Raw genomic sequence first — 23158 nt, forward strand, 5'->3', positions numbered from 1 at the left:
ACTGCCAATTATCAACTGATAAATTAATCAATCAATCAATGAAGACTGATGAATATACCAGGCCCTGTCATGACTGGTGACCCAAAGAATGACACAATCCCTCACGAGGAGTGAAAGCATCTGATCAGCACAGAGAGGGATCCTCCCTCTTAGGAGAATGGGATCGAATGAAACTGCCCTGCCCTGCTCTAAGTGTGACAACCCTAACCAGAGCTCTAAGGCCTTGAGCGAGGTTCAGACCTGGAGCGCTGGACACAGACAACCCTGGGCCAGGAACAGAATTGCTTCATGTGTGTAAATCCATTCCCTCAAGGGATACTTCTTTCCCCGACACTGCACTGATGAATCAATTGAAAGCCAAGTGTAAAATAAGAGTCACTTAAAGATTACCTTGTTTCCTTGCTTAAGAGAAGACTCATCACTAGCAGTATCTTGCAAATAGTTCCAAGTTCCAGAAACTTGTGGAGACTGTAAAACGATACTTTCTGGAAATAATACTGTGATTTTTAAAACAAACAAACAAAAAGAGACAGGAGATTGTCAAGTGCGCCCTTGCCAGCTCAGATGTGCTCACCCAAAAGGTCCGACCCAAAGGATGTGACGCCATTCATGGCCCTCCCCTTCCCTCTGCACGGTTTCTATGGGACCAAAAGCAAACAGGCATTCCCAGGGAGTCTGCGCACCCACCAACACACAACACACGTGGAAAAGAGGAGAAAACAGCAGAGAACTTTTCTTGTAGCCACTAAGCTAGTGCCCCTGCTGAATGTGGCTGAAATATCTTGGACAACAGATTTTTAAAATGTGGATGTCAACTGGTCTGATTTATTCCCTATATTTCTTTTCAAAAATTTCCAGTTTTTCGGGAAGTGTTGTAAAATTGCTCACATCTAAGACCCCACAGAAACAGAGGAAGCAATGTGTGGGTGGGGGGAATGGGACGCCCCAGGCCCACGGTCTGACCTTTCTCACCCAGGTGTATCGCCTGCTCAACCGCAAAGTGACATCTTCTGCTGGTCGTTCTGTTACCAAGGAGAGAATAAAAATGTCAGGGGCAGCGACATGTGATTTCACCTTACCTACATGCTCCCTGATCAAGAGACTCTTTCAAGTAGAAACACCCTAGGGGGCTGGGCCAGTGGCAGGGGACAGCCTGGTCCATATGGATGTGGAGTTATTTTTAAAAAACCTAACAGTTTACATTTAGTTGATGAAATAAGATTCATTCCTGTGTGTTCAGAACATCAGTTAGGTCCCAGCGGCACACCCGGCTGATCAGAGGGTCTCACCCTGTGGGTCCCCAGCCTACACAGGGAAGAAGGATGAGACGTGACAGAAACTCCCTCATGATTTCTGTAGGCAGAGAAGGGTTTGGAGTCTGATGTCTCCTCTGGGAACCACATCCTAGGGCTGGGGGCACAAGATGGGAATGGGGAGGTTGGGGGAGCGGAAGAGAGGGAATCTTTCTGGGGACAGCTGAACCCCGCTCTTCAGTCACCAGGTCTGAAATGCTAGAGAAGGAGGTTGCAATGATGGCTATTTCCAGGAGCTGGGCCCCGGTTACAAAGCTATAACCTGCTAGACAGATGCACGCCAAGAGCAATGCTAGGCTGCCCTGCAGCAGGGAAAGTCTGTACCTCCTATCGTGGCTTACGGCCAATCACTTAGTGACCCCCGACATCTGAAGGGGGGTTGGAGGGGGGGACAAGAAGGGGGGCCTCAGGGAGACAGTTTGCCCCTTCACAGACCACTGGTCATTCATGTCAGTGCAAGTCACTTCAGTATGGCATCATCACTCCTACATGACATTGGCTACCTTTAGAAAACAGGAGTTTTTGTTTTTTAGGAGGAAGACACATAGGGGTGCTCTGAGGGGTTTGGAGTGGGCACTTTGGGAGAAGCCCTGACTACATAGCCTGCCCTGGGATTGGGAACAGACACCAGGGAAGAGGTTGCTGGATGCCGGGTGCAGAAAAGGTGCAAGGAGGTCACCGGCAGACAAAAGCCTTGTCATCAGCGCATGTCATGCTGACAAGAGTCTTCAGAACATGTATTTTAGATGTTCACGTCCAAGTTTAAACACGATCCCCAAATCTTATTGGTATCATTGGCAAAGTGTTTAGCAAACCATTTCTTTGTAGCTGACACATTCTCAAAGACCTTTAGCACTGCCTCTGTCATAAACATCAGGGATTTCAGGTCACACTCTTAACAAAGAGTGTGATTTCTTGTCTTGGCCCTGTCCTGGAAGAGATTACCAGAAAGCTACCCTGCCCAGAGCAGCTCCCTAGAGGGGCTTAGATCGGGGCCTCACGCAAGGGCTGCATCACAAGCTAGACTGGGGCCAAGTCCTCCCACCACTCTGAGGGGGATCCATGCATTCATACTCTCCTGTCTCTTCCCACCCCCTGGTAAACAATGGCAGAATGACAGCTTCAATGTTTCTAAAAGAGACTTGCCATTTTCTGAGTCTTTTAACAGCAACACAGGTTCCTTTTGAGAATTAATCTAACTAGATGCTATAAAATTATGCTTGGGGGCTCCTGAGACTATGGCCACAAAACCCCAAACCCTGAGTATTCCCCAGGGAAAGACCTGGCCTCATTACAAGCTGTGGGGAGTTCTGGAGGCTCCGAGGGGCTGCCTTGATGCCACCACATCAGGCTAGCAGTGAGTGGAACCAGAAAGCACCTCCTCTAAGGTTAAAGACCAGCCTGTGTCTAAACTTTTCTCCAAGTTCAAGAACAGAACAAGAACAGCCTGGACGCAGAGGGAGGCGCTGGGGATCTCCACGAAGCACTTTACCGGTTGAAGGTGAACTCGATGTCCATTGGCTCAAAGTTGTAAGCTTCTTCAAACTCGGGATTGAGTTTAAGGGTCACGTCTTCTTCATGAATCTTAAAAAGCAACAGACGATGTAACGAGAGTAAGTGTCATGGCCTAACCAAACAACACCAAGAACTCTTGGGTGGAATTTGCTCTAAAATCTGAAGCTAAAATGTAGCTACGTAGGTGTTTATAATGACTTAAGTGAATCAAGGCCCCACTCCACGACCCTACCAAAGAAGCAGGCAGCCAAATGCTCATGAGCTGGGTGACCCACACCAGCGTCACAGTCTTTGTCGGCCGTCAGCGCCTACTCCAAACACAAGACAAGCAAGATGGGGAATGGAGGGCTGTGATCACAGACATGAAAAGGCTCAAAGCTTCCTTTGGTCTCAATGTCTGGCCTCACTAAGAAATGCTGCAAATCTTATAAATTACATAATCAAAAAGAGTGCCAATATGATTATACTTTAAAAGGTGGGGTAGATGGTTTTGTCCCTCAGAAATGGTTGCTTTGGATGCCATTTGGGAAGAGGCTAAGGGGGAATAAGAAGCAAGACTCCCCCTCCCATCCCGCCCCCACCCGCTGGGGATTATGGTGGCCCAGGCAGAGCATCCTCCCCTCTAGGGCAGGGTTGGGTTTGGGTTTGTCTTTCTATTTTCAGAGCTTAGAAACCTAGAGTGGGGGACTCAATAAAGGGGGACTGAAATGATGAATAGCTCTAGGCTACCACTTCAAACCCATTCAAGAAAGGAATTTGGTCATGGACTTGTCTTTGTATCTGAGATCTTAAAGGAAGAGTTATAGGAAAAAAAAACCCAAACTAAAAAAACCCAAACCCAACAAGGTCACTGAAAGAGCACTATGAGGCCCTCCAGGGGATGCCCTGCTTCCTCACGCCCACCTCTCTCAAGCACCTCTTGGGCACGACATCTTTCCTTGCTGCTAATGCTCTGCGTGCCCTTGCATTCTTTCACTGTACACGCCTTCTTTACCCCTTCAGACACGGCCCTCGTTGTTCTCCCATTCCTAAGGGCCAGGACTGTTTGTGTGGCTCTCAGAGCCCCGGTGGCTGGCACACAGCGGCACTGAATAAATACCTGCCCGACTGACCAATTCCATATAGTCAGACCCTGCCTGTACACCCTCGACAGCGCCTGCCCCATGCTGGACTTCCTGAGGGCCAGCACTAGGCTTTGCTGTCTGCCCATCCTTCCCGCAGGTGACAGGCCTAGGCTGTACACAGTGGGTGCTCAGCAGCTACAGACCCATATGGAGGTAGGGGAGCACGTGAGAGCACAGACTCTTCGTGTTTTAGATGAGAAAATGGACACTGTGGGATGGCATGACTGGTGCCAGTCATAGCTCCCCAGGGTCCAACTCAGGTCTCCTGACTCCAATCCCCCAACTACAGTTATCTCTATGTAAGACACTAAACAGAAGACACTTGGGTCATTGTTCTTAAGTGGATAAAGAAGAATCCAAGGCAAGTATCTTCATGGGGTTCACAGAAGAACTTCAGTAAAACCATGACCTGTGAACTGAACACTCGGTACCGCTGGGACGGAGCACTGACACGCTACGTTTAAGAGAATTAGGGCAGAACCAGACAGAATTGAAAAAAAAAAAAAGACATTTAAGAGACAGACACCAAAGGTTCCCGTGAGGGTTCATCCAGTCGTCTCTACCTGTGCAAAGCGGCGCCTGGGAGGGAGGCCCTAGGGCTGCCCGACGTCACCCTGCCTGCCTGCCTGCAGTTTCTGCTTAGGGAGCCCAGGGGATGCACTCACTCACAGCCCCCCTGGGATGTCTGCAGACCAAGTCAACACAACAGCGACTCACCTCGGTCACATAGCCAATGTACTCGATAACATGCTCATTGTAGTCCTGGCTTTTCAGAATCACTTTGTCGCCTGGTGAAGAAAACAAGACTCGCTTCTGCACGTGAATGCTAAACGGTGCCCCCCCCCCCCCCCCCCACCCCCCCCCCCCCCCCCCCGCACAACCCCCCCGCCCCCCCCCCCGCCCCCACCCCCCCCGCCCCCCCCCCGCCCCAAACCAAGCACGTCCTGTGTGGATGGCAGCCCCAGCTCCGGGACCCCAGGATCCTGGGGGAGCCCGGCCTGTTCCCAGGTCCCTGCTGTCCCTCCCCACTTCTGCCCTGCCACCTCCAAAGCCACCCTCTCTGGCTCTGCATGGGCAACAGCCTGCTCCACTCCTCACTTCCTGAAGCACTTGGTCCCAGCTTTCCAATGGACTCATCATGTGACACTGGGTCTGAGAGTCACCTGGAGATGAACCAGGCCCGCTTCTTCTCAAGACTGTGTCTTCCTCCATACCAAGTACCATGCTTTGCACAGAGCAAGTGCTGAGCAAATGTTTGCTGGCTTGATGAGCAAGATTAAAATGCGGTATGGAGGCAAGAGGGGACAAAACAGAGGGAACCAAGGGCCAAATGACCAGAAGAAGGGCTGGAAACAGGTCGAGGAAAGTGAAAGAGGGGATGGGATTAGAGCCTGCTTAGAGTGGAGCTGGAGCTGAGAATGCTGGAGGGAGAACAGTTTTTGAAGGCTAAGTGAAGGAAAGTATGGAAGGAATGGTGAGGACAGTCCTAGAGGAAGAAGGCAAGGAGAAGCCTGTGAGCCAGACATTTACCACTCAGATATAAGACCATTTCAGAACAAAGAGACTACGGATGGAAATCAAATTATGGAATGGAATGGTTATCTTGATGAAAAAGAAAAGCACAATTACATTTCCAGCACTACAAGCAAAATGTGCCTTTTCCTCCTTTGATTTCCGCCCTTCTCTGTGTGTACAGCAAGATGCTCTAAGTACAACACTCACCTGTGTACAAGGATGGGCGACTCTCTGCCAATCCTGGCACTTCCAAAACCAAGAAATTTCCATTCTTTTTCAGAATCACTCCACTCATATAGAACTCTCTGATTTCCAGCTCTGCATGAATTTCCTCCAGCCACAGCAGAGTGGAAAACTTATCTTTATAGTTGGACATATTGAGCAGCTGAAATAAACGCAGAATTTAGTGAGGGCAAGGTCGAGCAGCATCCCACTTATGTATGCCAGTCAGGGACTAAGGCATTCTATGAGAGAAGGCTAATCCTTAGAGGCCCAAGCTTCTTGATAAAAAATGAGGAAATCTCTCTGAAGTGCAGCACAGCCCTCTCTGCTTGAGCAAACCGGGCACACTAAACACTCAGCACGACCGAAGTCGCTCTTGCTCACTCAGAACCCTAGCAGCAATGGCCTGGGGCCCCTGGGATGCACAGGGTCAGGGCAGTGTCTAACCTGCACAGCTCCCCCACACAGAGGGCCCACCAACGTGGGCTCTGACTCTCCTGCTCCTGCATGCATAAAGACAGTGGCCTTGCACCTGCTTGTTCTTTCACTCCATGACCCCTGGTGCTCAACTCTTTTATTGGTGTCTGAAAGTCTGATAAATGGGCTCTGAGTAGTGTAAGTTAAAAATGGTTTTCTAAAGAGAGTGCTGGGTGCCTTAGGCAAAGGTGGTCCTGGCTACATGCCTCAGACAACTCGCTTCCAAAGTCACAGGGGGACTGAAGCTGCTTTGGCAGAGGAATTTCTTATACTGATGAAGTCAGAGACCCTTCACAGAGTCTGTTCCCCCCACTCCAATTGCAAAGCAAAGAAAAACAAATACAGCTCTCCTTTTCACATCACAACTTTCCTCATCAGAGTTTCAACATATTGTGGGTCGACATAAGAAATTAAATGGGAATTTTGGAAGAGTTCTGTGGAAACCACAGATGACATATGGAAAGCCAGCAGATGACACAGAAAAGGTTTAGAAATTTAAAATGCATAAACATATGTATAGTATTGTGTAATATCAACCCACATTTTACAATAAGGTTCTGTAAACACTTCAAAAAAGAAAAAGAAAAAATTCAGACATCTTTTCTAGCACCAAGAGAAGGCCCCAAAATTTTCCATGGATTTCCCATATGGTTGAGGTGCCAGGCTCCTAAGCCCTTCGATGTGGGATAACTGTGTATGGTCAAACAAAACAAGCTCTTACACTGGCTGCTTCATATAGTCTCCTAGGTAAGGCTCAATGACCCTCTCAATTAGAATGCAAAACCCAATTAAGAGAATTATAACCATTTAAAATGTCATCTAAATATCCAAGCTATGCTAATGTTGTAGGACACTAGGCTTCTTACTTTTACTGGGAAGAAACTGGGAAATTTTGAAAGCACTTGAGCAAAGGAATGGGCCATGCTGTGTGGGAAGACTATGAAGCAGTTACTCACACATAAATGATTGGAAGGGTGGCATTTTAAAGACTGTTCATTGTCTGCCTGTGATGTCACTACTCCAACGTCCTCTTAAAAGGAGAATGTGCCTGGAGCTGTCCCAGCAGCTCTGCTGTGGACAGCTCCTAACAGCACCAGGACTTTTGACCCTTTTTACCCAAAGCTCAGCTTTGCAGCAAAGGCCCAGCCCAGAACCTCTGAGAAGAGGTGAACATGTCAGATGGGGCTGTGAAAAAGGGCAGATGGCAGGAGCACTGGCAAGTAGTGGCTCTTTTCTCTTACCTCTGCAAGCAGTGGCTGAAAAGTTAATACGTCTAGTTGTTTTTCCACACATCTTTTTAGTCTATCTGGTATGGGATACTGTGGGAGGAAACTTGGCAACTGTCTTCTTAGATTCCTGAAAAATCAATCCATAAAATTAATAAGCAAACATCCCAGTTCTTATAGTGTTAAGGGTATTTCCTTGCAATGAAATTCACTCCTTTATAATCCTCACATTTAGTTAAATTTCTCAAGAATATTTACTACCAAGTGTAACTGGTTGACTCTGTTAGAAATGCCATGATTTACCTAAATTTCTTGCTAAAAAAAATAAAAAGATAATCAATGGGCATAGGGATTTAGATGTCCATAATAACTCACATTTATGTAACTTTAAAGTTTACAAAGCACTTTCTTCAAAAACAATTTTGAAAGGCAGCTACAGCAATACAACCAACCCCACTTTGCAGATAAGTAAACAGAGACTCAGAGAGGGTAAATGGTTGGCTCAAAGTGATAAAGCTAGTGAGTTTCAGTCAGAATCCGAAACTAGGTTTCCTGACTTGAGGCTAGCACCCGCTCCTACTGAAACAAGAATGGAAAACAAAGAGAAGATATAAGACGGTGCTTCACAAAGTGAGGACCATGGCACCCTCCGCCCCCACCCCCCACGGCCTGGTCACGAGCTGTCTGGACGATGGACTCAGAAGGACTGGTTTCCTTCTCCAAGGCAGCAGTGGATAACTTCACAAAAGGGACCCGGGAGAGTGAAGAGTTGGGGAAACTGGCCCACGATGGCCAGTTCTTCACTTTCAGTGGAGGCCATTAGAGCACGGAGCTCCAAGTCACACGGATCAGAGACTCACGGCGAGGCCTTGGCCTGAGCTGGCACATAACCGACTCTAAGCGGGAGGCAGCAGTCTCTGGGCTGCCCCATCTAACTCAGCTTCTCCCGAGGGACCTCGGGCAGCAGGACTTTCCCAAACAGCAACCTGGTTGCAATACCTTTTCTGTGTTGTCACCACCACCGTTGTCTTGGGGGATGCCAGAGCTGGGATGGCTTTCGACTTTTTCCAAGAAAACGGCTCCGTGACAGCTATGAGCACCTCTTCTTCACTTACTACATTCACTTCGATGTAACGCCCGATAATGAAGTCAGAAAAACAAAGCAAAAGGAGGTCCATGCAGCGGCCGGGATTTCTTGAAGAAGTAAGATGACAAAATCTGCTTACTGTTCGGCAAGTATATACAAACGTACACAGACAACAGGCATAAGGGTCATTCTCAGTTTTCAATGATGTTCCCTAATGTGAAATGTTTCAGATATAGGTTGTCTCTGCAGTTAACATATTCAGTGATTAAAAATGTTTGCTGAATAAACAAGGAAACAAAAGTATTTTGTCCGGGGACCGTGTAATATGACCAGGGAGTCTGAATGCTTATTGTGGCAGAATGAGATCTAGGTTCATGGGACACCCTGTTATTGTACCTTATTCCACCTCTTCCCCCCAACAAAATCACAGTATTTCAGAGCATTAAGCAGACACCCAGGCTGACCCCTATCCCTACTACAACTAACAAATGGTGATCCAGCCTCTATGGGAAGGTGTCAGCTCAGGGGACCCCAAAAGCTCCCCCCAAGGCAGCCCCTCCCCTGCTTTGGCACAGACCTTCGCTGCTGGGAATCAAGCCTCAACTCGTCTGCTACTGCCCACCAAAGCACCTATTTCTGCTCTTTTGGGCTAAAGAAGACAGGCCTGATCCACCTTCTATTGACACTGACGGCTTCCCCCTGCATTCTTAAAAAGAAACAAAGCCCTTCTCCCTCTGCCCCACCCCTCTCCTGCCAGCCCATCCAGCTGGTCTTCTTTCAGTCTTGTCACCCTTCTGCTTCTGCTCCTCTCTTCCAGACATGTGTATGAGATGGGGTGTCCGAGGCTCCTGGTGCGGCCTGGCCAGGGCAGAGGGCACCCTGGATCTTTGGGCGGCATTATCACACTACCTACCACGGAGCTGGCAGTCTCCCCAGCCCCTCCAGATGACCAACCACTGCTCGACTACACACCCCGTCACTTTCTACTTGGGGAGTCAGTTCCCTGGATCTTAATGTAACATTGTGCACATTCCTTGGAAAACTCATCCATTGTTCAGTTGTTCCAAGTTGTGTCTAACTCTTCATGACCCCTCTGGGGGGGTTTCCTTTGCAAAGAGACTGAAATGATTTGGCCATTGTCTTCTGCAGATCATTTGGGGAGCTGAGGTAAATGGGATTAAGTGTAAGCGAACCAGTGTCTGAGGCCAGATCTGAAGTCAGGAAGATGAATTTTCCCAACTCCAGGTCCCACACTCTATCTCCTGCATCACCTGACTACTCCATTTAAACTCACAGGTCTGAGTAAATGAATGAAAAATCATATATTAAATGTGTTCTATGTGTGATAAACGGTGGGGATACAAGCAAAAAAAAAGCAGGACAGTCCCTGCTCTCATGGTCACACCAAATAGGGCCTAAAGGTGCTGAAGCTGGGTGGATAAGCCAGTCCCAAGGTTCTTAGGTTACATGAGGTTGGAGCAGCACATAGATGGCAAAGCCTGGTGGTCCTTAGTCTCAGGGAAAGAATGGATGCTCCTGACTGCCATTCTCATCAAGCTGTAAGAAGAGGGGAGGGGAAGGCTACCAGTGGGAGCAAGCCAGGTCCTGGGATGGCCTGGGTTGGGGAGGGGGCACACTCGAAGTACTGGAAACACGGGACTTGTGATCATGGATAGGCATACCATTATCTGAGGGAAAGAAGGACAATGAAAGAGTGGGATAGTAACAGTATAATAGGAAGGTGCAACCACCATGGAATGTCAAGAATCCGGGCTCTGACCCTGGACAAACAGCAAGGCCTGCGGGCTGTGAAACGGCGAGGAAGTCTCTGAGGTCCCTGTGATGGGGTTCCAGTGAAGATCAATAGTAATATGACACAGAAAAGATCCTGAGGCTAAAGCACACTGCAGACAGTGAGGAGTTTGCAACAGAGATTCCCCCCCCCCCCCGTACCCATGGCAGGGATGGGGAGCTTGTGCTTAACAAAAACCAGGTCATGACATCTCTGACTTGCCTCCAGGATAGCCTGCATCCTTAAGAGGTAAGAGGAAAGATGAGAAGAAATGGCTATTTTAGACTGTTTGGGACCAGAAGGAGAAACTGGCTGCTCAAGAAGGAACAAAGGGTTCTCTCTCTATTCGGAGCTCTGGCCAGAGGAAAGGCGTGCTGGGAGGAGCAGGGGTCATGGCCTGGGAGGGGGGACAGGGCCAAGGGCCTAAAATTGTGTTGGGGAAGTGGGTCCAAGAGTAATTCTGCAGGAACTCTTTTTATCCAACCCTCGCTTCCTCTTCTTTCCCTGCGCTTCCTCCATCCTCTCTGTGATGTCCCTGGGGCTTGGGCATCACGTTCCCCCTTTCCAGTTCATCATTACACTGTTGTTTTCTCTCAGATTCTGGGTCTACCCTCCCCCCCACCTCCGCCTGCTCCTCACATGCCTCTGAATGTCACAGAAGGTCATTATGCACCCAGGCTGACAGCACCCACTACGCCACAGACCAATCTTCTCTGACCAGTAACCAGATCCTCACTGTAGCAAGGCCAACATTTTCTTCCTCTGCATAGGATTCTCAATCACAGTCACCAGTCTCTCAGCTGAAGACTTCACCTCACAGTTTGAGAAAAGAGAGGCCATTCCCTTCTCTCCATCTCAAAGCCTCACCACCCTTTCCTATTTTGCTTGGGAAGTTTAACGAAAACATGACCTTTCTTTACAATGGCGACCCTTCCAATGCTTCATTGCTATCACCTCCCCCCATCTTCTCCAGCAAAATACAATCTCAACCATCTGTCTCTCTTAACATTTCATCTCTTGGGTCTTTTCCTGCTGACCACAAACAAGTCCCAGTATTTGCCACCTTTACTGGACTGAGCCAGCCCCTTAAGCTACTGCCCTGTATCCCTCCTCCCTTTCACAGCCACACTCCTAGAAAACACGGCCTATCCTCGTCTTCACTGGCTCTCCTCACCCTCATTTCTCAACTCTTTGGTCTAGACCTGTTTACTCTCTTCTCGCTTATTTTTGACGATCTGTAATCTCATTTCTTCCCTCTCACCAAAGCCGCCCCATACGATGGCCTCTCCTCAGTCCTCGTTCTTGTCTTGCCTGAAGCACTGAACGCTGTTGACTCCCTCTTCCTGCATGTGCTCTCTCCCCCTGGTTCTCCTCCTCTCCTTCATTCACAATATCTGCTGCTGGATCAACATCTGACCTCTGCCACCAAGTGTGAGTGGCCCACGAGCCTGTCCTGGGTCCTCTTCTCTCTCTACACTGTCTCACTTGGTGATTCCATTTGCCTCCCTGTGTTGAATTCTCTCCAGGATTAGGGCTATGATTGGATAAAGAGATTTCAGAATTCCTCCTAGGCTCACTTCCCAGATGAGATTTTAGGTTCTGTGATCCCACCTGCCCTTTCTCCAAATCTTGGGGAATTTGCTCTTCCCAAAACTAGGGTTCAGGTCATGCCCTAGCAGACTCTTTTCCTCTGTCTAATCTCCTGACCTTTTGTTCATCATCACCAATTGCCAGCGGACATTTCCCAAACAGATGCTTCATAGTCACCTTGAATTCAGCATGTCCAAAAGAGAAACCATCATCTTTCCCCATGGATCCATCCTATTTCTTTCAAGGGGATCACCATCCTTCCAGTCACTCAGTTCACCATCTCCCCCACCCCCAGACCTTACTGTTTCTACCCCACAATAGTTTGAACCTGCTTTCTTCTCTCTGCTCACACCTCTGTCCATGCTGCAGCCCTCCCTAGTCCCCCTCGCCACGCCAGCTCGACCTGCTCTCCCCACTCCAATCAAGCTGTCCAGGGAGATTCCAGAATAATGTGTCCATAGCCCAGGTATGACCACATTCCTCCCTGCTCAATAACAAACTCCAGAGACTCCCCACTGCCTCCCAACTGGTCAGTGAAGGGCATTCACAATCTAGCTCCAACCTCCTTTTCCAACCTGATCTTACATCCCTCCCTTGTCATGCTCTCTGTGCCGGCTGTTTAACTGCTTACACCTGTGCTTTTGTCCAGGCTATTCCCTACGCCTGGAACAAGCTCCCCTTCTTCGTCAAAGGTGCCTTGTTTCTGGACCTCCCTTCTCCCAAGAGGGGGTATTTTTCTGACCAATCACCGTGCCTGTATTCTGGATATAGAGGCACATGGACATACTGTTTCCCCTTACCAAATGCTATGTATTTGAGGGTAGGGCCTCTTCCTTTTCAGTCGTTTTCAACGGTGTCTGACTCTTCACAATACCATTTGGAGTTTTCTTGGTAATCCTGTTCGGTTTTTACCAATGAGGAAACTGAGGTAAACAGGGTTATTGACTTGCCCGGGTCACTCAGAAGTATCTGAGGCCGGGCATGAACGCTGGTCATGCTCTATTCTCTGTGCCACCTCGCCTCCCTGGCACTCAGCACAGAGACTGAAATGGAGAGAGACTGGCCTCACAAAGCTGCAATGTTCATACTCATGCTCCAAACTCCCAGTCACCTACCTGGCCTCACACACAATCACGATGAGCGTCTTCTTGCCCGGAGGGATTGGCACCTGGCCGCTGTGTTCAGATCCCGTACCCAACTGCCCTAACGTTTCCTCTCCCTTTTGTTCATCTGTTCCTGTAGAGAAACGCTCATCAGGTACAATAACGACTTGATCTAAAATCGGACCAGCACAACACATTCACTCTATGTCCTTAACAGAGAAGAGTGCTTCTGGCCTACCAAGAACCTCTACTTTTCAAAGTGTTAATAAGTCACTGAACTGCTCGGTTCAAAGACTGGGAGGATGGATGACTTCTAGCAACTCTGGGTGGACTCCCTGGGCAGGCAGGATTCGTGAGTGGAGATGCGTACAAGATGAGGCTGAGGCTGGCGCATAGCTCGTTGGGAGCTGTTTGTTGAAAGGGGTGCCCCACAGTACAGCTCTTCATAAGGGAAGTGTGTGTGTGGGGGAAGCACAGAGGAATTAGAACAGGAAGACAATTTGGAACTGGCCTGTCTCTGCCTTCATATTTTGGAAATAATTGACAAGAAACTATCTGTGTCAACCTGTGTATATGGAATGAATCTTAACTAAAGATCAAGTAAAATCTCCAAGACTCAATACTTTATGTAAAAGCTGATTCTGTTTTCCTTTGGGGAGTTGGATTAAGACACGATTGAGGGACCTCAGGAACAGGGTTCTGGTTCCCAAACGGTACCGTCCCTGATGAAGGACAGAAAAGGGCTATAGGATTCAGCATCCTCTGGTGAATGTTGTGCTGCAATATGCACCTTGGAGAAAAATGCTTAGGTAGGAACTTGGTAAACACAACAAGACAAATAAAAATGTAAACGAAGCAACAGTCAATATCCCATTAAGTGATAATAAAATGAAGATTGTACCTAGAGAATGTTCACTGGAGTCCACAGAACTGCTATCCAATGACTGGCAGATTTTCTCTCTATCACTGCTGGAGAGTGAATTGTTATCCTCTGAACAACTCTCTTTGACAGGCACAGAAGAAACAGAAGAAGTTACCACTGGGCAACTTGGATCTGCATCAGGCATTTGAAAGTGAAACTGTTTAGATTTTTCCCAGCCAGCTAGCCTGCAGCTGACTAAGTACTGGGGCACATTTCCTTTATTCCTAAAATAAAGAGTATTAACTATGAATATAGGATGCAAATACAGAACTTCTTTCACTAAACACAGTGTTACTATAAGCTGAGACTTGACCTCTGCTAAGTATCAGACTGAAGAAAGGTCAAGGTAGAAGCCTTTGGCCTTTTTTAGATACAAAAGTGAACTACTGTAAGGTGAGTGTCATCATTATGTAATCTGGTAAATAAAAATGTGAATGATAGGTAAAGGTAAAAGCAGCCAAACTCACTCTATCCAGATGACCATCTTTTTACTTTCTCCCTCTTTTAGGGTTCCAAAATTTGTCATTTTTGTAACTTCAAGATCTCCTTTGTTTTTCAAGAGTTGGGTTCCACATGACTCATAAACTCCAACTTCGCTGATGATATGAGATCCTCTGAGGAAATCATCAACACACACAAAACTTCACTTGTTTTAAAAACAAAACAGAAAACCACAGCCAAGCTCCTCCCAGGCCCAATCTGGTTCTCTAACCTACAAAAACCCCTTTAGGATTGTCAGATGACAAGGCTCTAAAAAGAAATCTCAGAAAATGCAATGTGGCTTCAATGCCATTTAGTGGCAATACTTCGGAAGCCATAAGGTTTCATCTGCTTACCCATTAAATGTATTTTGAAGAGCAAAGTGACACGAAACACTTCCCGCCAGAGGCTACATAGTTTTCCTTTTAAAAGTAAAAAGAAAACCTCCTCATTGTCCACGCTCTTTACTCTGGACCCGTCCTGCCTCCCTCTAAGACCTATGCTGCTTTCGCTGCTGAGTGTTCTCCTGTAGTCACTTGAGGCAAAAGCTCAGGGAAGCAAGGAAGGGCCGGCACACTGAAGACCATTCTGCGACTGCTCTGCCTATGCACTAGGTGGGCAGCACTCCCATCCTGCCAACAGCAACATCTCAAACTGACTCCTCCATTGACACACCTCGGCTGCCATGTTGGGCCACTTTCTCAAGCTCCTTCAGGAGCTTCCAAGGTGACCTCCACACTGCCCTTCCCCATCCCACCCCATCCCCTGCCTCCTTAAGCAGAGGTCTGACCACATTGTTCCCTGGCTCTCCAGACTGACCTCACAACTGCAGTCCCACCAGCCCACCTGCTACTCCCTGGAAGAGACATTCTGGCTCCTCATTGTGTTTTGCAGAGGCCACCTGTCTCGAATGCAAGAAATGTCCTCCTTCCTTCCTTCCTGGAAGCCACAATCCCCTTCAAGGCCCCCAAGTACTACTCTTTACCGAAGACTTTTTTTTTGTTGCCCTGGGATAGACTTCTCATTTGTTTACCCACGTGGTCATTACATTCCCCCATACAATGTAAGCTTCTTGAGGACAGGGAGTCTTTGTCTTTCCACTGCCTGGCAGCTTAACAATCGGTGATCCAACTGAATGGAAAGGGCTCCCAACTAGCAGGGAACCCATCAGGGAGAAAGAGTGTCCACTGCTTATTCTCACCTTTCAACGGGAGCCATGCAAAGGGCACGCCAAATATAGCACGACTGGTTGCTCTCCACCACCACCACATTGACCAGATCAGATTTGCGAGGTTTATACCCTTCAGGGAGTCTCAGGGAATCCAGAGTGAAAAAGATACTATCATCAATGACCCCATTTCTTCCACAGAGACTGGAAATGCAAACCTGCAATTGTTAGAACCCAAAGAAAAACCACACCAAATACCTGTCAGAAAACACAGCCAGTTATTGACATGTCCACTTGTTTACCCTTTCGGAGTACCTAAGGCTGAGAGAGGGGATGCCAGAGAAACTAGGAGGGGAAAAACTGGGTCTTAGGAAGTGAGACTAGAATCAGTCTGGAGCTCCTAGCATTGGAAGGGATCTCTGAGGGCCTCTAGTCCGCAGGCCACTTCAGCTTCTTGATTCGCCTCTAGAACTATGCCATGGGCGTGTGCTTGAATAATCCTAGTGAGAGGAGACTTGTGATCAATCCAAGTGAGCCACTACACTTTCGGGACAATGGAAAGTGCTGGGAGCTTTTCCACATAGGTTTGGAAGGAATTACTATATTGAACTGAAATCTGCTTCCTCTTCACCTCAAAGTGACTCACGGTTGAAGCTCAGAGATTTTCCAGTCTTAAGCAAGAGCGTTTGCTTCTTGAGGGCATGGATCGCGTAGTTACCTGATCTACTCGCTTGTATCTTAGCGGCCTCACAGAAATTGCCTCACTGGTCCATGTTGCTGGCTTAATGAAATATTCCGCTTGTACCCAATCACCCTTACAAGGCTCAAAACCTAAAGTCAAGAAAAACACGTGTATTTTAATATTCCCTTACTACAAAATGGTTTAACAAATAACACTGATTTTGAAATTCATAAAAGGTATTTATAAGCTATTGTGTTTATAATACTGGACAAAAGACCCAGAAATGCATGGTAGAATTGTACAGTGGGCCCAGTCTGGTAAAAAGGTAGGTGTAGACATTTTCCAAGCAGGTGAGCTGACCCTTACCCCCAAAGTAATTGGCAGGGAGAAAAGGGAGGAAGCTTGACCCAAGTGAACAAGAGTCACATAACATTAGAGCTGAAAAGAATCTCAAAGATTATCTAGACTGGTTCATTCATTTTATAGACTGGAAACAGAAATGTCATAAGGTTAATGGATCTGCTTGTGGACACACAACCAATCTGACCACAGGTTTCCTGATTCTCAGTTCACACCATATTAAAAAGGGTTAAACGTATGGAAAAGGAAGGCAGTACTGCAATGAAGGGGGAAAGAGAACGCATTTTTGTTCCTCTATAGTGTACTTAGAGATTACTTTGTACTGTGGGTAACTACACTTCGTGGATCCTTATTAAGAGGCCAGGATATCTTAAATAAAATCTCTACCTCCACCAGTAGCCAGCACAGGACTCTGTTCACAATGAAACCAATCAATCTAATGGATCTCCATGGCACCAGAAAACAGGAGCTGCTTGAGGGGTAGTTTCCATACGCCAAGAAGTCAAGAAATACCAGGTACTATACTGAGTGCTGGGACTACAAATAAAACAAACAGACAGTTCCTGCCCTCAAGGAACTGAGTCTTTAACAGGACAAGACAAAAACAAGGTGGGGGGAGGGAGGAGAGGAGAGAAGGCACCTGCATGGCATCTTCCTGACTAAGAAGGCTGCTAGGAAACGAGGGAGAAAAAAGGCAGGAATGGGAGCCACGGTAAGAGGGAAGGAGTGAACTGGTGCCAACCTTTACAAAAACTCAGCCCAACTAGGTAATCAGTAAACGAAGCAAGGCATTTGTTGAGGGCTGAGGAATGGCAACGCAGGACAATGCCCTGCCTTGTTCAGACAGGGACGTCTAGGGGGAGAAGGGAGAAAGGGATTCTTCTAAGGCATAGTTGTAGGAAAATGTGGGAGGGCATACAGTCTACTTTCACAGAACAGCTGAACTGTAGGAATGGAGTGCTATTAAGGGATTAAAAGTACAAGGTCACAACTTTGGAACTATCTCTGCCCAGGGCTAGGGGTGGTTAGAAATGGCTGAGATCTGTAAGAGACTTCTTGGGGGCAGTTAGAAACTGTGATCAGAGGAAGGTAGGGTCCAGTTTTCCAGGGGCTGACACTGGCCTGGGCACTTTTTGTCCTTAAAATGGAGGTTCTGAGGAGCAGAGGGGAAACTCTTGAAGTCTGATTCTTAGACAGAAGCAGGGAGCTGAGAACCAGTCTCCCATACCTGGACACATACTGGTCATGTGATTCTGGACAACTCTCTTCACTTTGTAGAATGGCTCTAGGCAACTGTCTAAGCTGCAGAGAAGGTTCTGACTTGAACTGGTTCAGGGAGTTTCCTATACCAAGGCAATCCCAAGTCTAGTCCCTAATCCTATAACTCTAAAAAAGATTGGTATAACCAAAGATGAAACTTATTTTAGCAGTAAAGACCCCTCTCCAGAATGATCCCTGAACCCACTCGTGGTCAGGTTATATTGCATGGTGTCCCACCCTCCCAAAGGCCAACACCAGTCAGAGGGAAGAGCTCAGCTTCTATAAAGTCATCTTTTTTCTAACAGTTTATGAGGCTGAAATGGAAAGAATGATCTCCACGTTACCAGGTAGCTGTGGGATCTCCTGCAGAGGAGGTCTCCATGCATGCCAACAGAAAACCCTCGGTTCTGTTCTAGTCAGCTTTGATGTCCTTCTCCCCTTTTCCCCTTAAATTTTCCTAGCTTCCCTTGTGACTCTCCTCTGGGCTGCCCTCTCAGTCAACTTCTGTCTATTCGGCGCGTACAGTTTTTTGCACATTAGAGCGAGCGGGAGCTCCTTGAGGCCAGGGATCATGTTATTGTTTCTTTGTATCCTTGGTGCTTAGTACACAGAAGGCACTTAAAAAAGGCTAGCTGAACTGTACAAATGAGTGCTATTAAGGGATTAAAAAAACAAGGTCTTCTGTCTCTGACAGCTGTAGACTAGGCCAAGCACCGTGCTGGCCAGGAGAAGAGTTTATGTAAGGCGTGGAGCAGGGAAAGAATATAGGGAATGAGCAAATTAAAATGCAAGATGAGAAATGTGCGGGAGACGTACAAAACAATGGGCTATGTGAGGCCCAGGTCAGTACTTTTTTGGGGGGGTCAGAGGGCAGCCCAGGGGCAGAATCTAAGGAGAGATTCCTGGTGGCATTTGAGTTGGGTTTTACAGAACTCAGTAGGAATTCAAAAGAGAAATGGGAGGGGCAGAGAACCAATATTATATTTATAATTAATTCCTCCTATGTATTCTATAAAAGACACAGAATGTAACTTTTTCTTCAGTAAAACAGTTGTAGTTCTCTTTGAGGTAACTTCATAACACACTGATTCTAGCTATTTAAATCACCTCAAGGTTGCATGACAATAGTTACAACATTACCAAAAGGGGAAGTATACAGTATGGTTCTAGGAACTCGTGCATTTCTGCCTGCTAGGATGTTTATATAAATCAAGCACAAATCTAGCTGATGAGACTTTAAAACCAAAATGAACAGATTTCATCCAGCTCTCCCCGCCCCCTCAACACCAACTCATCCATGATCAAGGCCAAGACAGAAATGCTTCTCTCTTATTCCAAAGTAAAATGCGAAATGCACAACAATGCTCTCAACTGATATTCTAGACCTAAATCGTGGTCATGATTCCAGACATCAAGTCCTCTCCAATTATATTCTCAATGACAAATAAAAATGCCACTGAAATAAGTGGCTACAAGGGCTGAATCCTATACATTTTAAAAAACTTGTTTTTAAACAACAGAAAACCAATGGAAATGGTATTCAATAGCTCCACTAATTTGCTAAAACTAAAGAGCCTCTCTCATGGAGGGCACTTGAATGCAGTACGGTGTTTGTGCACACAGACTTCCATAGTATCTAATGTAGCTTTTTAGTCTCCTGTTACTTGTTATTGAACCCCTCACCCACTGGCATGCACCCCTGGAGTGCTTTGTAGCAAATCCCTTTAAAATATCTACAGGGATGCTATTTTTTAACAAAAGTACAAGGGGGAAAGGCTAGTGTCCTCTGTAACAGGCTAGGATTTAGAGATTACGATAAGAAGAGGAGACAGCAGAAACTCCCAACTTTAGGTGACTGTGGGGCTTGCTCTAGAATGGCCGATCGGCATGGAATTGGCTTTAGCAATCTCATCACCCGTCAGTCTGACTTTTACTTAAGATCTCTATTTGGGTTAGCTTGAGTATTTACAATGCTGAAGGCACTCTGCTATTTCTTCTGCTTTTATTCTGATATTTTATTTTATAGATATACTTTATATCTCATCTTGTTATTTTGATGACTTGATTTTCTGCCCCCCCCTTTCTTAATCATGCTGGTTCCTCAATTTGATTAGTCCTTTCCAAGAATCAGGCTTTGATTTTGTCATTTATCGTTATCACATCCTTTTTTGGTTTTCAGTTTCTTTAACTTTTCCTATCTCTTCTTTTGGGCTTAGTCTAGTTTTATTTGTTGGCTTTAAAATAAAAAGCCTCATGTTCAGTTTAGGAACACTCTTCTGTCTTGTGAAGGTATAAAGATACAGTTTTCCCCAAGGATTGCTTTCGGTGCATCCTAGGAATTCTGGTACGGTGGCCCATTATCACTATTCTCTGACGTAATTACTGTTCCTGTGGCAGTTCTTTGGATTTTCACTACTGTGCCTCCATCTGAATCTGTGTCTTTTGTTTGGGCTTCCTGATTATGACTTTGTTTTGTTGTGGTCCGTAATGGATTTATATGCTATTTCTTTCTCCTTAAATGTGTTTATGGTATCTCTATGCCCCAAGACAGGGCCAATTTTTGTAAAAGTTCCATATAATGTTGAGAAACACATACTCTCCTTGAGCAGTCCCCTCCAGAAGATACCAAAAGCCTCTTAGCTCTAATTTCTCCATCAATTTTGTCTGATTCTATATGGTGACTTTTGCCTGTGTCTAAAACAGAGACACACTCTTGTAATTTAGTTAAATCTTCCTTCATGAATTTAGATGCAAAGGCATTTGGGACAAGTAAACTTAATACTGAATTTTGACTCCATTTCCTTTCAGCTTCTTAGTTTCCTTGTTTATTGCTTTATGGTGTGAATGGTTCTCTTTGCTTCATCTGATGCTTAACCACCTGAAAATTGGAATGTTACACACATGGAAAAGCAGTTTTTTAAAATAAAAAAGCATAAACCAAACCTTCACAAACATCCTGCATGGAAAAGTAGGTGTTCTGATTGATGTAGCCTGCGTCTTCAGCAACAGAAGTAATACAGCCAATCAGGATCTTGGTACTGGTGTCTGGAAGTTCACAGTAATTTCTGCTGTCATCTTCCCATTTATCTGAGACAGCTTCAACCTGCAAGGCAAACACACTGAGCCCTCTGTTCTGGGGCTTCAAAAAGCAGGCAGGGTAGGGTGGACAATAAGAAGTTATTTTTGTTAAGTGACCAATGAATATAGAATGTCCTAAATTGGTTAAATGTGCTTGAGCTGGAAGGGGCTGGCAGGAAAAGTAAAACTTCATTACTTGTTAGTGATCTCCCAAAAGTCCAAGTTCTGACAACAGATGCATTCATGAAGTGTGTCTGGCACACAGTGACAGCAAAAGCAGCTAGTGTCTATATAACTGTAAGGTGCAAGGCCCTCTATCAGTTCCCTCATTTGACCTTGACAAAAACCCTTTGAGGGAGGTGCTGTTGTGCCCACTTTACAAATGAGAAAATTGAGGCTGACAGAGGTTAAGTGATTCGCTCAGGATTATAGAGCTCTAAGGGTCTAAGGGAGGAAGCTAATTCAAGTCTTCTTAATACTAAGTGCATCTAGCCGTGTAAAGCACTGAAGGAAGCAATCCAGATGAACAAGGCCTGCCCTGGAAATGGATGGAAATAAGATTGAATCCCCCTCAAACTCTGTGCGTACAAACTCTGACTCTATTCAGTTCAGTTCCAAGAAAACCTCAATTTGGTTTTATCATCCCGTGTGTGTTCCCTCCCCCCACTAGAGTGCCAGCTCTGTTACCTGTTTTTATTATCTCGGTGCCCCCAGCGGCCAGTACACCATTCTGCACAGGGCAGGTGCCCCCAAGTGGTGGCTGCATTCAATGAATGAGCATCTGACATTCTTCCCCCCCCCCCCCCCCTTTCCAAGTCCACGTCCTTGCCCAAACCCCCTGGGGGGCGGCCCCCCCCCCCAGAGTGGAGCTGATTAAGCTCTCCAAAGGCCTAGCCGACCTCTGACACAGATGGAAGGAGGGGCCAGAGCCAGCATCTGGTGAGGGTCTGGCCAAGGGCCTCATTCACAACAGGCGGCTAGCTCACTGAGGCCAAACTCCTGAGAACACCAACTAAAGTTTAAAGAGCTCAGATGTGCACGGATGGATGATCAGAGAGCTTGTGGTGCCCATAGCTTCTCTTGACTCTAGGATTTACCTTAAGTGAAGCAAGTTACAGGTCAGCCAGAGCAGGTATCTTTACTGACTTAGTTAATTTATTCATACAACCTGTTAGTACTCTACCCTTTCCCCCCACCTCTCAAATTCCACAACTGTCTCCCAGGCCATGTTACCTCAAGGTAGAGTTTGGGGATCGTCATGACCTCTTAGCCTGTGGATTCTAATACAACCTAAACACAATACTTGGCATTACCCAGAATTTCAATGGTGCAGCTAAGGAGCGAAGGACAGTACCAAGAAACACGTGGCAGACAATGGCCACATATTCCTTAGACTGAAACCCTCTCAAAATGCAACCCCCCCCCACTCTCACAGTCATTCAACTCACTCTGATAGCCTTCAATCCATTGGATATCTTATCCTCCTCCACAATGGCGGTCACCTCCTGGCCAACGTTTAGCGGCACGCTGCTGGTGACAACATCGCTGGTGAAGCACACCAGATCATCAATCATCCCATAGTCACTACAGTATCTGGTCACAACTCCCTGAACAGTTTTCAGCTTAGTCGTGCCTACAAGGTGAGGGAGCAGAACACGGAAATAACAAAAATGAATCACAATGAGAATTAGAAATGAATGTGAGTGCCCTGGTAGGAAGACCTGGCCAGTGAGAGTGAAACTTCTAAACCGAAGAGGGAACCTGTGACCCAGGGGCAGGTCACCTGCCCTGGCTGAGCACATTCCACTTCATGAAATGGGGACAGTTATGCCTTCAGGACGTACCTCCGAGGGCTGTGAAGAGGCTCATTTGTCAGCTACTGTCAATACCACCACCTACAGCAAGTACTAAAATGTTCAGACTACACAGGTTAGGGAATTTCAACCTCTAGCTAATGAGTAATAATAAATGCTCACTGAAACAATGACTCTAAGCCATGTACTCATGGCACTGGATATGCCCCATTGTGTGTGTGGGGGTGGGGGTGGGGGTGGGGATAGTATATAGTATATAGTATATAGCACGGATTGTGATTGTAAGATCTAGGCCTTGTCTCCTGATTCCTATGGGGCTGCCCCTGTTCCATTTATCTTAAGAAGCTTCTCCAACCTCCAGCGTAATGCAGAAATCCAACACTTTTATTTTGAAGTCACACAAAAGAGAAAGGACCAAGAGGCAGCTGTT

The 23158-nt window shown here is 46.6% G+C and overlaps 1 protein-coding gene across 1 annotated transcript in view; it reads right to left on the reverse strand.

The window, feature by feature from the left end:
* MOV10L1 (Mov10 like RNA helicase 1) overlaps positions 1 to 23158 on the reverse strand; it is a 62728-nt gene that overhangs the window by 38314 nt on the left and 1256 nt on the right. Inside the window, exons 2-15 of the mRNA XM_069102970.1 lie at positions 22363 to 22547; positions 20780 to 20939; positions 16253 to 16365; positions 15568 to 15752; positions 14354 to 14500; positions 13866 to 14110; positions 12977 to 13097; positions 8392 to 8586; positions 7408 to 7522; positions 5675 to 5852; positions 4670 to 4740; positions 2806 to 2897; positions 964 to 1022; positions 391 to 497 (exon numbers count right to left, since the gene is read on the reverse strand). Of these exons, the coding sequence (XP_068959071.1) occupies positions 391 to 497; positions 964 to 1022; positions 2806 to 2897; positions 4670 to 4740; positions 5675 to 5852; positions 7408 to 7522; positions 8392 to 8586; positions 12977 to 13097; positions 13866 to 14110; positions 14354 to 14500; positions 15568 to 15752; positions 16253 to 16365; positions 20780 to 20939; positions 22363 to 22547 (1973 nt within the window). The remainder of the gene's footprint in view (positions 1 to 390; positions 498 to 963; positions 1023 to 2805; positions 2898 to 4669; positions 4741 to 5674; positions 5853 to 7407; positions 7523 to 8391; positions 8587 to 12976; positions 13098 to 13865; positions 14111 to 14353; positions 14501 to 15567; positions 15753 to 16252; positions 16366 to 20779; positions 20940 to 22362; positions 22548 to 23158) is intronic.

The sequence above is a fragment of the Petaurus breviceps genome, unplaced genomic scaffold (assembly GCF_028583685.1).
Source record: "Petaurus breviceps papuanus isolate PSGF00001 unplaced genomic scaffold, PetGlider_PUasm1.0 558, whole genome shotgun sequence".
Classification (NCBI taxonomy): Eukaryota; Metazoa; Chordata; class Mammalia; order Diprotodontia; family Petauridae; genus Petaurus; species Petaurus breviceps.